Source organism: Brassica oleracea, chromosome C8 (genome assembly GCF_000695525.1).
Source record: "Brassica oleracea var. oleracea cultivar TO1000 chromosome C8, BOL, whole genome shotgun sequence".
Taxonomy (NCBI): Eukaryota; Viridiplantae; Streptophyta; class Magnoliopsida; order Brassicales; family Brassicaceae; genus Brassica; species Brassica oleracea.
This window is the reverse complement of record NC_027755.1, coordinates 34,068,228-34,083,345: the sequence shown is the minus strand read 5'-3', so window position 1 is coordinate 34,083,345 and position 15,118 is coordinate 34,068,228. Positions and strand designations below refer to the sequence as shown.

Sequence of the window (15,118 nt, the reverse complement as noted above, 5' to 3'; positions counted from 1 at the left end):
GCTGGTTCTTTGCATTTCTTGTTGGATTTGGCGGTGGCTGAGTTTCTTCACAGTGGTTTCTCTTGTTTATCTTCCAAATTCTTTCTCATGTGTGGGATTCATCATTTGGAGTCCGACTTTGGATCATGATGTGTTCTTCTCAAGCTGCTATTGTGGATAAAAGTAGAACTTGCAGTTTTCAAGGTTCTAACTCATGGATTTTCATTCGTCCCCTTAAGTTTCTCCTTTCATGTTTCACGAGAAAACAATTTGCAGGGGTATCGTTACAAGTAACTAATGTTGTGATTTGTGATGCTGCTTATATTTACTAGCCTGCGGTGGTCTGATTTGGTTAACTCATGTCATCACTCTTGAGGCTAAGACCCTCGTCTGAGTCTCTACTTGCATGTTTAATGGATCTTCAATATCCTTTCATACTAATGCTAGCTCTTCTTAAGATTCATTTGGTCTCTTTTGGAGTGGTATATAGCCTATGATGGTACTTATTGGTATATTTTACTACTTTTAATGTTTTGTTGTTGTGTTTGTTTTGGATGTTTTATCCACAAACTATTTTGCTATATTGTCCTGTAGTAGATCATCTCAAATGCATGAAATTCAGTGTTAAAAAAAAAGATGTTAGAGATATTTTGAAAACTAAGTGTTTTCCTGCACCATGTGCAGAAATAAAGTTTTAAAATTATATTTATAAATAAATTTTTGTTAATTTTTTAGTTTTATTATTTGCATACAATGTTTTAATTCTATGTAAAATTAAGATAAAATAAATATTTTTATTTACATTTATATTTAATAATATATATATATATATATATATATCTTGGAAATATTTTTATTGATTTTGGTTAATATATATTAAATAAAATTCTATAAAATTAAGGGAAAGTTTTGTTATGCATAATTAACAAAACATAAAATTAAATAATATTTATAAAATTTGTAAATATTAAAAAGAAATAATCATAATATGATTAGAAATTTTTGTTTTTTGAAAATGCATAATTTTTTTAAGATTTGTCTTAGTAATAAAAATTATAAACTTATTTAAATAAAATTAAATAATATTTTCGAAAATTATTATATATTACTATATTTCTAACTTTACTATTTATTATTATATTAATGACGATTTATAAGTTATTACATTATTCTAACAATTTACCAAAATTATAAAACAACATTAAATGTAAATGTCTATGTCACAATTAGTCTAAATCATGTCATCTTTATTAGTATGACATGTTATTATTTTGTTTTCAAAATTAATGTGGTAATGACATGTGCCAAAATCACTTGGTAAATAATGCATATTATTTTAGATTTTAGATATTGTACAAATTAATTATTAGTTTGGCTTAGGACCATATAATAGTACTTAAAATTAGGAAAAATTGGAAAAAATGGACACTTTGAACTTAGATTTGTCTCAATAAGATCTTTAGAAGATTATTTATGGAAAGAGGATTTAAAATAATTTTAGTACCATTATACCCTTAAATTATTCAATTTCTTTAATTAAAACCAATAAATAAAATATTTCGTAGTTGATTTAATATTAAAATTAAAAAAATTAAAAACAGAAGGAAAAAATAAACCCACTAGAGAAAAAAAACACTTAAATGGTTTTACCCTAATTTTTTTTTCGCTTTACTCCTTTCTCTAACGTAACTTCAACCTGTATCAATGGCGATTAGGGTTATGGAGAATCCTTGTTTCATCGGAAATCATCTCTTTCCCTCTAGCGTCTTCGAAAATCTTCGATTTGTTCAATTTGTTTTTTGAAAATCAGTGATTTTTTTCTTATGGGTTTGTATAGAAAATCATTCTAGGTTTGTTTCTTCTTTGATTCATCTATTTTTGATCGATCTATCTAGGATTTAGGGTTTCTTCTTCTGTGTTTATCGAATCTGTTTTACAATGATTTTTTAATTTTTTTGATATGTTTCATTGAAAAGAAAATTGTTTTCTTCTTAGATGATGAGTCTGTTGAGAAGAAGGAAGAGGAGAAAGAAGAAGAGGATAAAGGAGAAGGGACTTTGACTTGAGGTATTATCATTTAGTATCTAACGTTTTGTAAGTTTGTGTTGATACTGGACTTGAGCCTTGAGGTATCATAGTAGATGACCAGAATGAGTATTCTAACTGTAGCTAGAAGATAAAATAAAATATGATTCTAATTTAAAAAAAAAAACTTTTAAACATATATATTGTCATAAGTAATACTTATGTTTCCAATAGTTTTCATATTTTTTAACATTTTTAAAATTCAGTTTACTATTTTTCCCATAAAAGAAGGGTAAAATATGTCCATAATTGCCCAAAATATCAGAAGTACTATTGTGACAAATAAAAGTTTAAAGGGCCTCATTTTTCCAATTTTCCCTTAAAATTATTAGTCATCAGTATGCGGGTATGAAATCTATACTACTTAAATTTATGAATTACTTTTGATATACTAGAATATGAAGGAGTTGATAAGATTTTTTTTAGAAGTTGTTAATATTATTTATTAGGTCATCAATATATGGGTACGTACGAAATCGGTACTAATAAAATTTATTACTTTGTACATATGATAAACTGTTGAATTTTTTTTTATTTGATGGTAAACCTTCAGTAGTTATGGCATTATATCAACATTTATAAATTAATATAGATGTTGGTTGATTCTAAACATATATATTTCATGAAGACTGTTTTTTTTTGTGTGAATATTTTAGTGTGCTAATACATGTATGATGACAGACTTAGATTTTTTTTTTTTTTTTTTTTTTGAATGAATGTTAAATTTATTCAAGACAAAAAACACTTTTGTAAAATAGATGTGTCATTGTTTAAAGAAAAAACTTTAAGAAATTTTTGAATTATTTTGACGTCTTCAATACCCTTTCTTCTTCTCTTCTATCTCCCTCACCTTGTTGAGACACTCCCATAGCTTTACTGCATTTCCCATTTGCACAGCCCCGTAGAGAGTCTATGCGGTTGCGGACTTGTTTGTCAATATACTTGACAAGAAGAGCTGTGTTTTTTGGGGATTCACCATGTCTCCTGCCATTTCTCTCCCTCCAAAGAGAGTATAAAACCAACTGGAAGGTATACCGAATCAAAAACAGAGATGTGCTTTCCACTGTCGTGTCCATCAACAATACAAGGAGCTGGGTCCAGTCGTTTGTGTAGCGTACACCAATGAGCCTTTGTGTCAGCTCTCTCCAGACCGTTTCTGAAAATGGGCAACGAAATAACAAATGATCCCTTGTTTCCATCTGACTTTTGCAAAGAACACAAGTAGAATCAGCCTGTGAATTCCATCGCAAAACTCGATCCCCTGTAGCAAGTCTGTCTCTGATTGCGAGCCAAGTGATTACAGAGTATTTTGGGGTAGCAGCAGAGAACCATACCCCCTGAGACCAACTAACTTTCGGACTTGGTACTCTGAGTATTTGCCACGTCTGGCTAGTACTGAACTCTTTATTAAAATTATCTCCAAGTCCCTTCCACAATTTGATATCATCATCCTGTCCCAGACCTTGGTGTCGCAACTTCAATATCTCTTTTTCTATACTGATCAGTATTGAAACTCTGTTTTTCCTTCTGCGATACTGATTAACAGCCATCTCCACAGTTGCATTGACATGTAAACCAAGATCAATACAGCCACGAGCAGTAGCGGCCCTGATACCAAGCATAGGAAGCTCCAGCTTCCGGCCCAAAAAAATATATATGTTTTACCGGCCGTAGAATTATAATAAATTGTCCGTAGCTTAGTGGTAGTCATGGTGTGTATAGTCTATAGGTGATGACTTCGAACCTCCTTCCCATCAAAATCTTTTGAATGTTGATAATACCACGGCCCTCAAATTTTTTTTAGCTTCTGGGCCTCACATTCAATGGACCGGCACTGACCACGAGGTCCTGTCAAATCGAACAGTCTTCCCAATGGGTACCAGATGTCGAACCAGAAAGAGGACTTAACACCACTATTGACTTCCACCCGGGTTAGAACGAGAGCTCTCTCCCTGTATTTTAAGATCTTTTTCCATATCCAAGAACCAAGGGAGCTTTTGGAGTTTGCATTCCAAAACGTGCATTTTCTTATGAGATATTGATGGATCCACTGAACCCAAAGAGATTTTGCTGAGAGAATGCACCAGATTAGCTTATCGAATGTAATGGTTGATCCATAATATTATTGACGTTTTATCGAATGTATAACATCACTTTAAAAGTCAGTAGTTAGAGTTTGTTAAGTGCTATGAAAATATATCGGTATGCTATGTTTGGTTTTGGAAATAATTGGAGTAGCCGGCTTCTTATCTTAGTGGATCCTATTATAGTGAATTAAAGCATCTTTAACCCGGGTTTACCGAGAAACCCCTTTTGGACTGCTTATTATTATTTTATTTTTTTTAATTTTGTCTGATTTAAAAAAAAAAATTACAAAAACGAATCAATCGCGGGCCGCCACGTGCACAATCATACTTTTATGGTAGATGTTTAGAATGATTTTTTTTATAGTAAAAATATTAATTATACAACATATATAAACTTCCCAAAACAACTCTTCGCAATAATCTTAGAATAATTTCGGACTAACTAATTCAACGTTGTGTCTTATCCGTGTAGCGTCTACTGAATTTCCGCACAAGAGCTAAAATTATTATAAACGTTTGTCCAATACTATCATATATTTTTGTGTCCTCAAATATATTTGATCATCTAATTGTTTCTAGTTACAGTTGTCTGTTATAGCATTCTCTAGATAATTAGACGTGATGCACGTAATGACCGACAGTTTTAGAAAATACAATATTTGAATATAAAAATATATTTGTCTTTTCTGCAAGAAAAAAATGCACACAGTGACCGACATTTTTAGAAAGTACAGTATTTGAATCTAAAAATGCAATAGCTGCTCTGCAAGAAAATACTTGTTGACAAAACGTGTAACAATGCAATTCCGCAATCATAACCGAGCATCAAAAACTTAAAATTTGGTATTGTTGTGAGGAGAGCGAACACAAGATTCTCTTTTACAAGTCAACAAACTCTTTGTTACCCGAAGAATAAGTTCATCAAACGTTACGACAACTACAGAAGCACCAAATGCAACGTAAAGAGGAACGCAGCAAAACTGACCTAACGCGTGCGATGCACACGCTATGCATCTAAACGTTGACTTTTTGTTTCACCGTTTTATTTACTTCGCGTCACAAGTTTCCATTTAATTAGACCTACTCCATTAGCTTAAGGGATTAGTAATTACTTTAAGCGATTAGGCAACGTAAAAGTAAAGGAGTTTACAACTGCTTTTCATTCATTGCGATGTTTGGCAAAGTTGGAAACTGAAAGAGTTTAAGATAAAAAAAACTACTTATATTAAAGCCACATCAGCAACAATTGAGAAACTTTATGCATCTCACTTTTATACATTAAATTGTCGTTTTACACCAACTGTTTCCAAATAATGTAATTTAAGAATTTTTTTTTTTATAAAAAGTACTTCTTCCGTTTCAAAATAGATAATGTTTTATAGAATTTTTGATGTTTCAAAATAGATGATGTTTTTATATTTCAATTTACTTTTAACTTTATCAAAACTGTGTAACCAATCATATTTCATAGTATGTTTTGTGATTGATTGAATAATTTTTAACTTATATTTTAATGATATTTTTTAGATAAAAAACAAGTTTTTTAATAGTTGTGTTTCATCCTAAAACTTCATGTATTTTGAAACGGATGGAATATCTTTTCGTATGTCTCTATAAAGTGTTGAGAAAAATCCATTTTATTCAAACTGTTTCAATATATTAATTAGAAAAATATTACTTAATATATTTATAAGGGACTGAATATATATAACTTTCCATACTTTCTTATAATGTGTAGAATTTTGGGAAAAAAAATCTGATACTCTTTATAAAAAGAAAATAAACTTAAAACTAAAAAAACTATAACTTAAATCTCTTTAAAAAAAAATAAATTTCGTTTTTGTTACTTCGATTTTGTTGGTTAATGTTAAAATTTTATAGTACTATTATTTTAGAATCCGTCTAATTGAACGTCTCAATTACACAAAATACTAAAATTTGTACTAAATTAATTATAAAATGTTATGGTCATAAAATTAAATTTGACTAAATAAGTTTACCTAGAATGCAGGTACCTTTCTGTGAGATTTACGGAACATTAAGAAAACAGTAAACAAATGGGACCGTTTCGTAATTCGTATAAACAAAACGTAAGTGGCTAAAAAGAAGCTGAAAAAAAAAACATTTTACCATATTATCGCATATTTTTAAAAGCCTAAAGCCACGGAAAATATATAATCAAACACGGGTCCCACCATAAGCCAATCGTCAAATAGGCAAGCACCTTTTCGCCACGTAGCACAACACAGTCACGTAAGCCCTTCCTCTACATTACACGATCCAAAACTCAAAGTCTCTTCAACCTTTAAACCCAGTCCAAGAGAGAGAGGATAGACTCATCTATCCTGCGCATCTCTCTCTCTCTCTCTCTGCTTATCCTACGCACCACCGCCACAATGGGGAAAGGCCGCGCACTAAGCGACGGAGTGATAAAGAAGATCCTCCTCTCCTACACGTACGTCGCAATCTGGATCTTCCTCAGCTTCACCGTCATCGTCTACAACAAATACATCCTCGACAAGAAGCTCTACAACTGGCCTTACCCCATCACGCTCACCATGATCCACATGGCCTTCTGCTCCTCCTTGGCCATCGTCCTCATCAAAGTCTTCAAGATCGTCGAGCCGGTCTCGATGTCCCGCGAGACTTACCTCAGATCCGTCGTTCCCATCGGGGCCTTGTACTCGCTCTCCCTCTGGCTCTCGAACTCCGCCTACATCTACCTCTCCGTCTCCTTCATCCAGATGCTCAAGGCCCTCATGCCCGTCGCCGTTTACTCCATCGGGGTCTTGCTGAAGAAGGAGGCGTTCAAGTCACGCACCATGACCAACATGCTCTCGATCTCCTTCGGCGTCGCGATCGCTGCTTACGGGGAAGCCAAGTTCGACGTCTGGGGCGTTGTTCTCCAGCTTGGTGCCGTCGCCTTCGAGGCCACGAGGTTGGTTTTGATTCAGATCTTGCTTACTTCTAAAGGAATCAATCTAAACCCGATAACGTCTCTTTACTACGTCGCTCCTTGCTGTTTCGTTTTCCTGTCGGTTCCTTGGATCTTTGTGGAGTTTCCGGTTCTTAGAGAGACTTCGAGTTTCCATTTCGATTTCGTTATCTTCGGGACCAATTCCGTTTGCGCGTTCGCGTTGAACCTTGCTGTGTTTCTCCTTGTTGGGAAGACCTCTGCTTTGACTATGAATGTGGCTGGTGTGGTTAAGGACTGGCTCTTGATCGCTTTCTCGTGGTCGGTGATTAAGGATACGGTCACGCCGTTGAATCTTTTCGGGTACGGGCTTGCGTTTCTGGGTGTTGGGTATTACAATCATTGCAAGTTGCAGGCGTTGAAGGCGAAAGATGCGCAGAAGAAGGTTCAGGCTGGGGATGAAGAGGCTGGGAAGCTTTTGGAAGAGAGGGAGAGTGAAGTTGCTGGAAAACGTACCGAGAGTCAAGATTGAGATTCAAGAAATGCTGCAGTTTCAGGGGAATAAGGGTTTAAAGGATGATTTTGGAAGAGTCTTCATTAGATATGATCACTGTCGTCATCCACGTTTAAGTTTATGGCTAATTATATTTTTACATAGTGATTTGAAACTTCATTGCATCTTCTTTTTGAGTTTGTCTGTGTTTTCTTTTACATTCGAAATCCTTATCTATATGATGAGTAAACTATTGTTGTTGTAGTAGTAACTTCTTTTATATTTTGCTCATTGAGTTTTTTTTTACAATCTTCTTTCTCCAATGAAACCATTATTTGTTGAAATACGGAAGATGGTCATATCATTTATGGACTATGTCGGATCATTTGGAAGCAAGATCCATAATCTCCCCACACCGACAGAAAGGTTCTTTAAACCTCTCCAAATAGCCTTACTGTCTTAGAGTCTAGTTAATAAATGTGAATTTTTCACCTCAACAAGTTCCTGTGTTTAAGTTGGTGTTACATTACCAAATTGAAAACATTCTAACAAGGAACATTTGGGAACTTCAAGACTGGCCTGGGCTAAAGATGGTTTTGGTTCCAGAATAAGATTCCTAAGCATGCATTGGTTTGTCGCTTTGCAACTTTGCAATAGCCTGCCTTCCTGACTCTAGGCAGATTTTTCTATAGGATTTGTTGTTATGTTTTTGAACTTTTGTATTTTATTTTTTGGGTATGAACACCAACTTCATTTGTAGATAGGTTTCTTATTGTTTAACCTATGTCTCCCTTGCGTAGATTCATAGACTATGAAACAAGTAACAGATACAAAAAAAGTTCCGTGAAGCCGAAATTGATGAGTCTAAAGTCTAACAACATTTTCAGACTGCACCAAACGTTAGATATATGTCACCATCCTCACGGACCCGACCCAAAAATTGCTGATTTGGTTTACACTGATCTGTCTTAGTAAAACAAAAACATTGGGTTGGATCTTGCCTTTATTCTGTACGTTTTTAAATTAAATATATCTTTCTACTTTATAGTAAAACAAACATAACATCATTAATATTCATTTCTTTATACTACTATTCATATTTCCAAACAATATATTTTTTTTCTTTATACCACTATCCATGTTTTTAAACAACACTATAATTAATCTTGTGTCCAAACAATATAAAACATTAGAATTCATCTTTTTAATATTTTTTAACAATTTCTTTCAAATTATTAAAATAAATTAATAATTGAAAAAAATCAAATAATTTAAAAACAAAGAAAAAAATAAAACATATTTTTACATGTTTAAATACTACAAAACATTTCAATTAATAATAAATCCATTTAATTAACGAATTATTTTATTTATATTTCCTAAATAATGATTATATCATTTATTTAAGTAACATTATAATTTAATTATAGCCATTACATAATATATATATATATACGTTATACATTGTAGAATAAATTGTTGGAGCGACGCGAGCCGAGACGAGCTTGGATTCAGAAAGATGAAGGGCCCCAAAGTATAAATAGGGGGTTACAAATTTACCATCTCATTGGGGTGGAAAACGAATCGACATCTAGATGTGATACAGCCTTTTGATAATAACAAAAATAATTATGAAAAATGTTCAAAATATATGTTATCAACAGAAAAATGCTTAACACTAATTGTTAACAACAAATTTAAACCGGTTACAATATAACCAAATTATTAACAAGATAAACTACACAAAACAATTATAATAAAATTAATTAACCGATATAAAAAGGAGTAATATGATCAAAAGTTCTTAATTATTTTATATCTATCATTTTCTCTATCAAAATTTTGGAGAAACGTCATAATTTCATAAAATTGCAAAACAATAAACTTTAAAATTTAGATTAAAATATGACAAATATGAAATTATAATAATTTAAATCAAATTAAATTAAATATCGGTCATTCATAGGTTCAATCGGTTAGTCTCGAGTTTAAGTATTTTTTAAATATGAATATTTTTAAAAACCTAAATTGAATTATCAGATCACCGGATTAACCGGTTTGATCGCGGATTCAGATCGAATTTAAAAACACTGATTTAAATACAAAAATATTTTAAATACATAATATTTTTACAAATTAACAAATATTTGTTGTTAAATTATTAGTGAAATATCATAATATATTTCGGGCTAGAAAGGAGCAAATCAAATTTTAGTTTTATTTAAACAATATCTCTACGGACACTAGTAAACCAAATCAGCAATTTAACAAACAGTCCACATCTTGCCACGTTACTCTCTTATAAATTGCCACGTCGACAACTATTTATTATAACTCTCCTCTTCTCTTCCTCCATTTCCCGGACCGGAACAGTGTCTAAACGGGCTAGAGAGAGAGAGAAGTGACAATCTGAATCAGAGCGAATTATGCGAAAGGTGTCGCAGATCTCTGCCGTTCTACGTCTAGCATTTTCTTCTTCGAGACGAAGCAGACACACCAATGGCTGTCGTTCCTATTGCACTCCTCCAAATCCAACACCATCAGGTTTACTCTCTCTTCTCATTCCCTCAAATTCTATTTTCCATAAAATCTTTTTTGTCTTATTATTGGAATTTACTTCTGATCAGGTCCATTGACGAGTTACAGTAACTTAGTGGAACAAGGGAGGCTTCAACACGATCCATACCAAGAGAAAGTCGCTTCAGCCTTCCAAAACTTGTTCGGAAGATTGGAACATTTCGAGAAAGAAATGGAAGATTATCATGTATAAAGAAGATTTGGTTTTCAAATTTTTTTTTTTTTGTGTATTCATTTTTTTGGTTTTTTGTTTTAAACCAGGTGAGATTAGAAGAGTGGGAGAAGAAGAGAGAGGAAGAGAGGCGAAGACTAATGGTGGAAGAAGCTGAGAAGAAGGAAGAAGATGGAGTGTGGGCTTCTATGAATAAACAAGGCCAAAAGCTTTTAGGAAGATGGGTCTTAGGGTGAGAGGTTTATTATTATATCTTTTTTGTGCAATAGTTGTAAAGATTGTTTCTTTATCTGTTTTGGTTATGTTTAGGAGAAGACAGATGAATGTAGAGCCTGGAGTTGGTAAATGGGTTTCTTACCTTAACCGAGAGAGGAAACTGGATTCCATTGTCGGCTCTCGTCCTGCAATACCTTCAGCTCCTAAAGGATTATATATCTATGGAAACGTAGGATGTGGTATGTTAATTGGATTATATGCTCTTAGTGTTTCCTTCTCTGTCGTGTAGCTAAGTTGAGAGAGAACCACGTGGTTGGTGTTTTTTCATGCAGGCAAGACTATGTTGATGGATATGTTTTATAGCGCCACCGATGGGATGATCAGACATCGGCAGCGGTTTCATTTTCACGAGGCTATGCTGAAGATAAACGAGCAGATGCACAAGTATTGGAAGGAGAATGGTGAGGAGAAGTCCTCTCAGTATAGCGTTTCGAGCTGGATTATGAATCTGCCTGTTGATGAGAGAGTCAAAGAGTGGCTAGCTGGGGAAGAGTTTTATAAGCAGCAGCTCCAGATGAAACACATTCTTCCAGCTGTGGCTGATAAGTTTCTCGTTGATCAGCAGTCGATTAAGAAAGGAGCCAGCATCCTCTGCTTTGATGAGATTCAGGTTAACTGTTATTATCAAAGCTAGTAGTACATGGGCTTACTTGATTGTTTCTATAACTTGGGGCTTTCTTGCATCATCTATCCGTTGACAGACAGTTGATGTGTTTGCTATTGTGGCGTTATCTGGAATCATGAGCAGATTGTTGACTACTGGAACTGTTCTTGTGGCTACTAGTAACCGAGCTCCAAGGGAGTTAAATCAGGTTTCCAAAGCTCTCTACTTGTCTGTGTTTACTCTGTAGTAGTCACTAACATTTTATTGCTAATGTTGTTGTTGGTACAGGACGGAATGCAGAAGGAGATATTTGATAAGTTTATCTCTAAATTGGAGAAACATTGTGAGATTATCTCAATCGGAAGCGAAGTTGATTACCGCAGAGTTGCAGCCAAAAACTCGGTTGAACATGTGTGAATCTTCCACTCTTGACATCATTTATTGTTGGCTTCTGTTTGATGGAAAAATTGTTAAAATGTGAATGGATAGGTTCACTACTTATGGCCTTTGAACGATGGTGTTCTGGAAGAGTTTGAGAAAATGTGGCGTCAGGTCACTGACCAGTACGGCGGAGAAATAACTTCTGCAACGCTCCCAGTCATGTTTGGAAGGTAACTAACGAGAACAATAGCTTTAATTTTTTTTTTTTGTTACTGATCAGATTATATAATAATGTTTTTTTATATAACATCAGAACAGTGGATGTTCCTGAAAGCTGTAAAGGAGTGGCAAGATTCACATTCGAGTATCTATGTGGTCGGCCGGTAGGTGCAGCAGATTATATAGCAGTGGCTAAAAACTATCATACGATCTTCATCTCTGAGATTCCGGCAATGAGCATGGAAATACGAGACAAGGTAAAATATTTTAAAATACCAAAAATCAAGGTTTATGGCGGCTTTTTGGGATTCTTTTCTCTGATGGGTTTTTGTGTTGGTGTTGTCAGGCACGTAGGTTTATAACACTTGTGGATGAGTTATACAACCACCATTGTTGTCTTGTCTCATCCGCAGAGACACCTATTGATGAGTTGTTTCAAGGAACTGCAGAGGGTACCCTCTTCGACCTCGAAAGGTAAATAAGATTATAGTCAAAGGGTTAACTTATTGTATGTGATTGTCACATTCATTTTATTGTAAACTTAACAGCTTCCAGTTTGAGACGGAGACGGAAGATTCTAGGTTAAGGCGAGATGTGCTTGCAGAAGGTAGCATAAGTGCTGCTGGCTCGCCCTCTTCGATCGTGAAAATGCTTTCTGGTGAAGAGGAAATGTTTGCCTTTGCTCGAGCTGTAAGTATAGTTTCTCATGTTCTCTTCATACAAAATGAAAAATGGTATAAAGTATTTTTGGGTTCATTACGTTTGAAACGATGCAGGCGTCGCGGTTGATTGAGATGCAGACTCCATTGTACCTCGAAGGAGTTCGTTTCTTGCATCCTTATTTCCATCAGCCAAAGTAAACTAAAAAAGAAAATAGTACAAATGAATAAATGGTAAATACATATTTTTCTCCACTAATTTATTTTCGTATGATTACTGATTTTAGCAGAAGTGACCAACTAAATGGTTGGTTTTTTTGCCTTTAATATTAAAACAATTTATCATGAATAAAATTCTTCTTTTGCTAAAGCATTGTTAGTAACTTAATTTTCTTTTTATGTCACTAGAAATCTGCTAAGCAAGTTTTACAAGACTTTGTAAAACTTCCGAAGCAGTGTGAGGTTGTCCAAGTGCAATTCGTTGTGTTTACATTATGTACATAGTTTTATGATGAACGCACGTGACATTTAAAATGCACCTACCAACGAAACCATTGGAAAAGTATTTGGTGGCGTGTGATGCGACACGCGCATCTGTTATCACACAGTTTGAGTGGACTAATTTCTTAATAGAAAACAGTTAGTGATTTAACCTTCTTTTTCTTTATATAAAAGTTGAATAAATATCATTTTCAATAGTTTTCAATAAACCGTTAAGCGGACGATAATTCTTAAAATGCATAATCCAAATTATAATTTATTCTTTGAACAGCTTAGACGTTTATAGATTTTAATAGTGTACTAAATATATATAATGTACAATACTAAATATCAAGTTTTACAAATAATAAAATTCATATTATTTATTTTTAAATATAAATATTATTTATGATATTTATAAAATTATATTATATAATGTACTATTATAATATTATAATTTTAATATATTTTAAAAGATAATGGCTACCATATTAAAGGGTTTAACGTCTAAACAACCGATTTTTTAGCAACTACACAACCGTTTAAAACATTGGTTTTCACACAATTTTTGTGATCAATTTTAGTTTGTTTATAATTGTTAGGACAGAAAACTACTCCCTCTGTTTCACAATATAAGTAGTTTAGACTAAAAGCACTAATATTAAGAAAATTGGTATTTAAAAAAAATATTTAATTAATTAGTTCAACCAATTATAAAAAAAAATTGATATTATTTGATTGGTTACACTATATCCAATAAATGTAAAAGTTATCTAAATATTTAAAAACTATTACATTTTGAAACAAAAGAACTTTTCTTAAACTACTTATGATAAGAAACAGAGGGAATATTAGTTTTAAAATTGATATAAATATATATAGTAATTTGTCTTCGGAATATATAATTTCATTTTGGACTTTTTATAAAACATTATTATATTATGTAAAATAGTTAAAGATTCAAGGTACAACAACCATAAGTGTAGTGCTAATAAAATCCCATCCGTATGCTGCAGAAAAAGTGGGTACCAGTACCACAACTTTTAACAAAAAAAAAAAAATTCGGACAACTAATTATTCATAAAAATGTCTATAATACACTGTTTTCAACTCCTGGAAATAATGTCTATATCGATGGAATGTCAATGTTCACGTCGCATATAGAAAAAAAAAATCAATGATGTAAAGAGTTTCCTCTTTACAGTCTCTTATATATTAAAAGACAAACACCGTAATAAATATATTAATATATTCATGCTATAATAGACATGTGACAGTAAGATCTGATAATAAGTATGCTAACGTGTTCACACTATATTTATAAACGTGTTCACATTATGTATTTTACGTTTTTTTAATATAAAACTCACATACATGGTTCCAATAAAACTCTGAATTTTTCGGTTCAAATAAAAATAGATAACGAATCAAAAGCCAAACTATATATATTATTTTTATCGTTTACAGATAAAGTTGAGCAAAATATTCATCAATTTTGATTCGATTTGTTATCCGTTTTGATTTGAACCAAAAATCTAGATATCTGTAACTCTACGAAACAAATCAAATATTAAAATACAATATCCAAAAAAGAAGCAAATCACAAATACCAATATTTTTAGGAACATATGTCTAATTCGATTTGTTATATGCATATATATACATATATGTAAAGAATTATATATATGTTATATATATTATACTTTATATCAGTTTTACAATATTTTTATGAATTAAATTTATTATATTAGAAACTAGAATTAAAAAAGTTAAATAATTTTTTTTTATTTACGGATCAAATTGGATATTCTTTAAAATTTTAAAACATTTCGGATATCCGAGTCACCGAATATCTAGGTGGCTAAAGATCGAATCGACACGAATGCTTCCAAATACCTAGATATTCGATATGTGTCCACCCTTATTTACGGATACAATTTTATTTTTTTTAAATTGAAAAAAAAAGACAAATGTCAAGGCCTTTTTTATTTTTAAATTAATTTTAATTTTATCTTTCATGTATTATTTTGAACAAAAATATCATTTAATATTAATTAACAATATTTTTATATATTTGTGAGCTATTTTTATATATATATTACATACACTTATATGTGTACCTTGATGTGAACACCTTGTAACTAAGTATTCACCACAACTGAAGTATCGTATTTTTCTGAAAGTTGAAATAT

At 32.4% G+C, this 15,118-nt stretch overlaps 2 protein-coding genes across 2 annotated transcripts; both read left to right on the top strand.

Moving 5' to 3' along the window:
* Positions 1-6,442: 6,442 nt before the first annotated feature.
* Positions 6,443-7,869, top strand: LOC106312564 (probable sugar phosphate/phosphate translocator At2g25520). The gene has a single exon (XM_013750127.1). It carries the CDS (start codon positions 6,548-6,550, stop codon positions 7,595-7,597), a length of 1,050 nt encoding a protein of 349 aa, XP_013605581.1. The 5' UTR covers positions 6,443-6,547; the 3' UTR covers positions 7,598-7,869.
* A 2,038-nt stretch (positions 7,870-9,907) lies between these two features.
* On the top strand, positions 9,908-12,834 carry LOC106309572 (lactation elevated protein 1). Its single transcript, XM_013746629.1, has 12 exons — positions 9,908-10,102; positions 10,186-10,322; positions 10,397-10,539; positions 10,617-10,762; positions 10,856-11,193; positions 11,285-11,395; positions 11,476-11,598; positions 11,677-11,798; positions 11,882-12,044; positions 12,134-12,261; positions 12,336-12,477; positions 12,564-12,834. The coding sequence occupies exons 1-12, from the start codon at positions 9,985-9,987 to the stop codon at positions 12,645-12,647; spliced, it is 1,755 nt and encodes a 584-aa protein (XP_013602083.1). The 5' UTR covers positions 9,908-9,984; the 3' UTR covers positions 12,648-12,834.
* The last annotated feature ends 2,284 nt before the right edge of the window (positions 12,835-15,118 follow it).

Excerpts from the sequence above, each read along its gene's own strand:
- LOC106309572 (XM_013746629.1), top strand. The coding sequence starts at position 9,985 with ATGCGAAAGGTGTCGCAGATCTCTGCCGTTCTACGTCTAGCATTTTCT. Across the intron at positions 10,323-10,396 it reads AAGAAATGGAAGATTATCAT|GTGAGATTAGAAGAGTGGGA; the intron begins GTATAAAGAAGA and ends GTTTTAAACCAG. Across the intron at positions 12,478-12,563 it reads TGTTTGCCTTTGCTCGAGCT|GCGTCGCGGTTGATTGAGAT; the intron begins GTAAGTATAGTT and ends GAAACGATGCAG.
- LOC106312564 (XM_013750127.1), top strand. The coding sequence starts at position 6,548 with ATGGGGAAAGGCCGCGCACTAAGCGACGGAGTGATAAAGAAGATCCTC.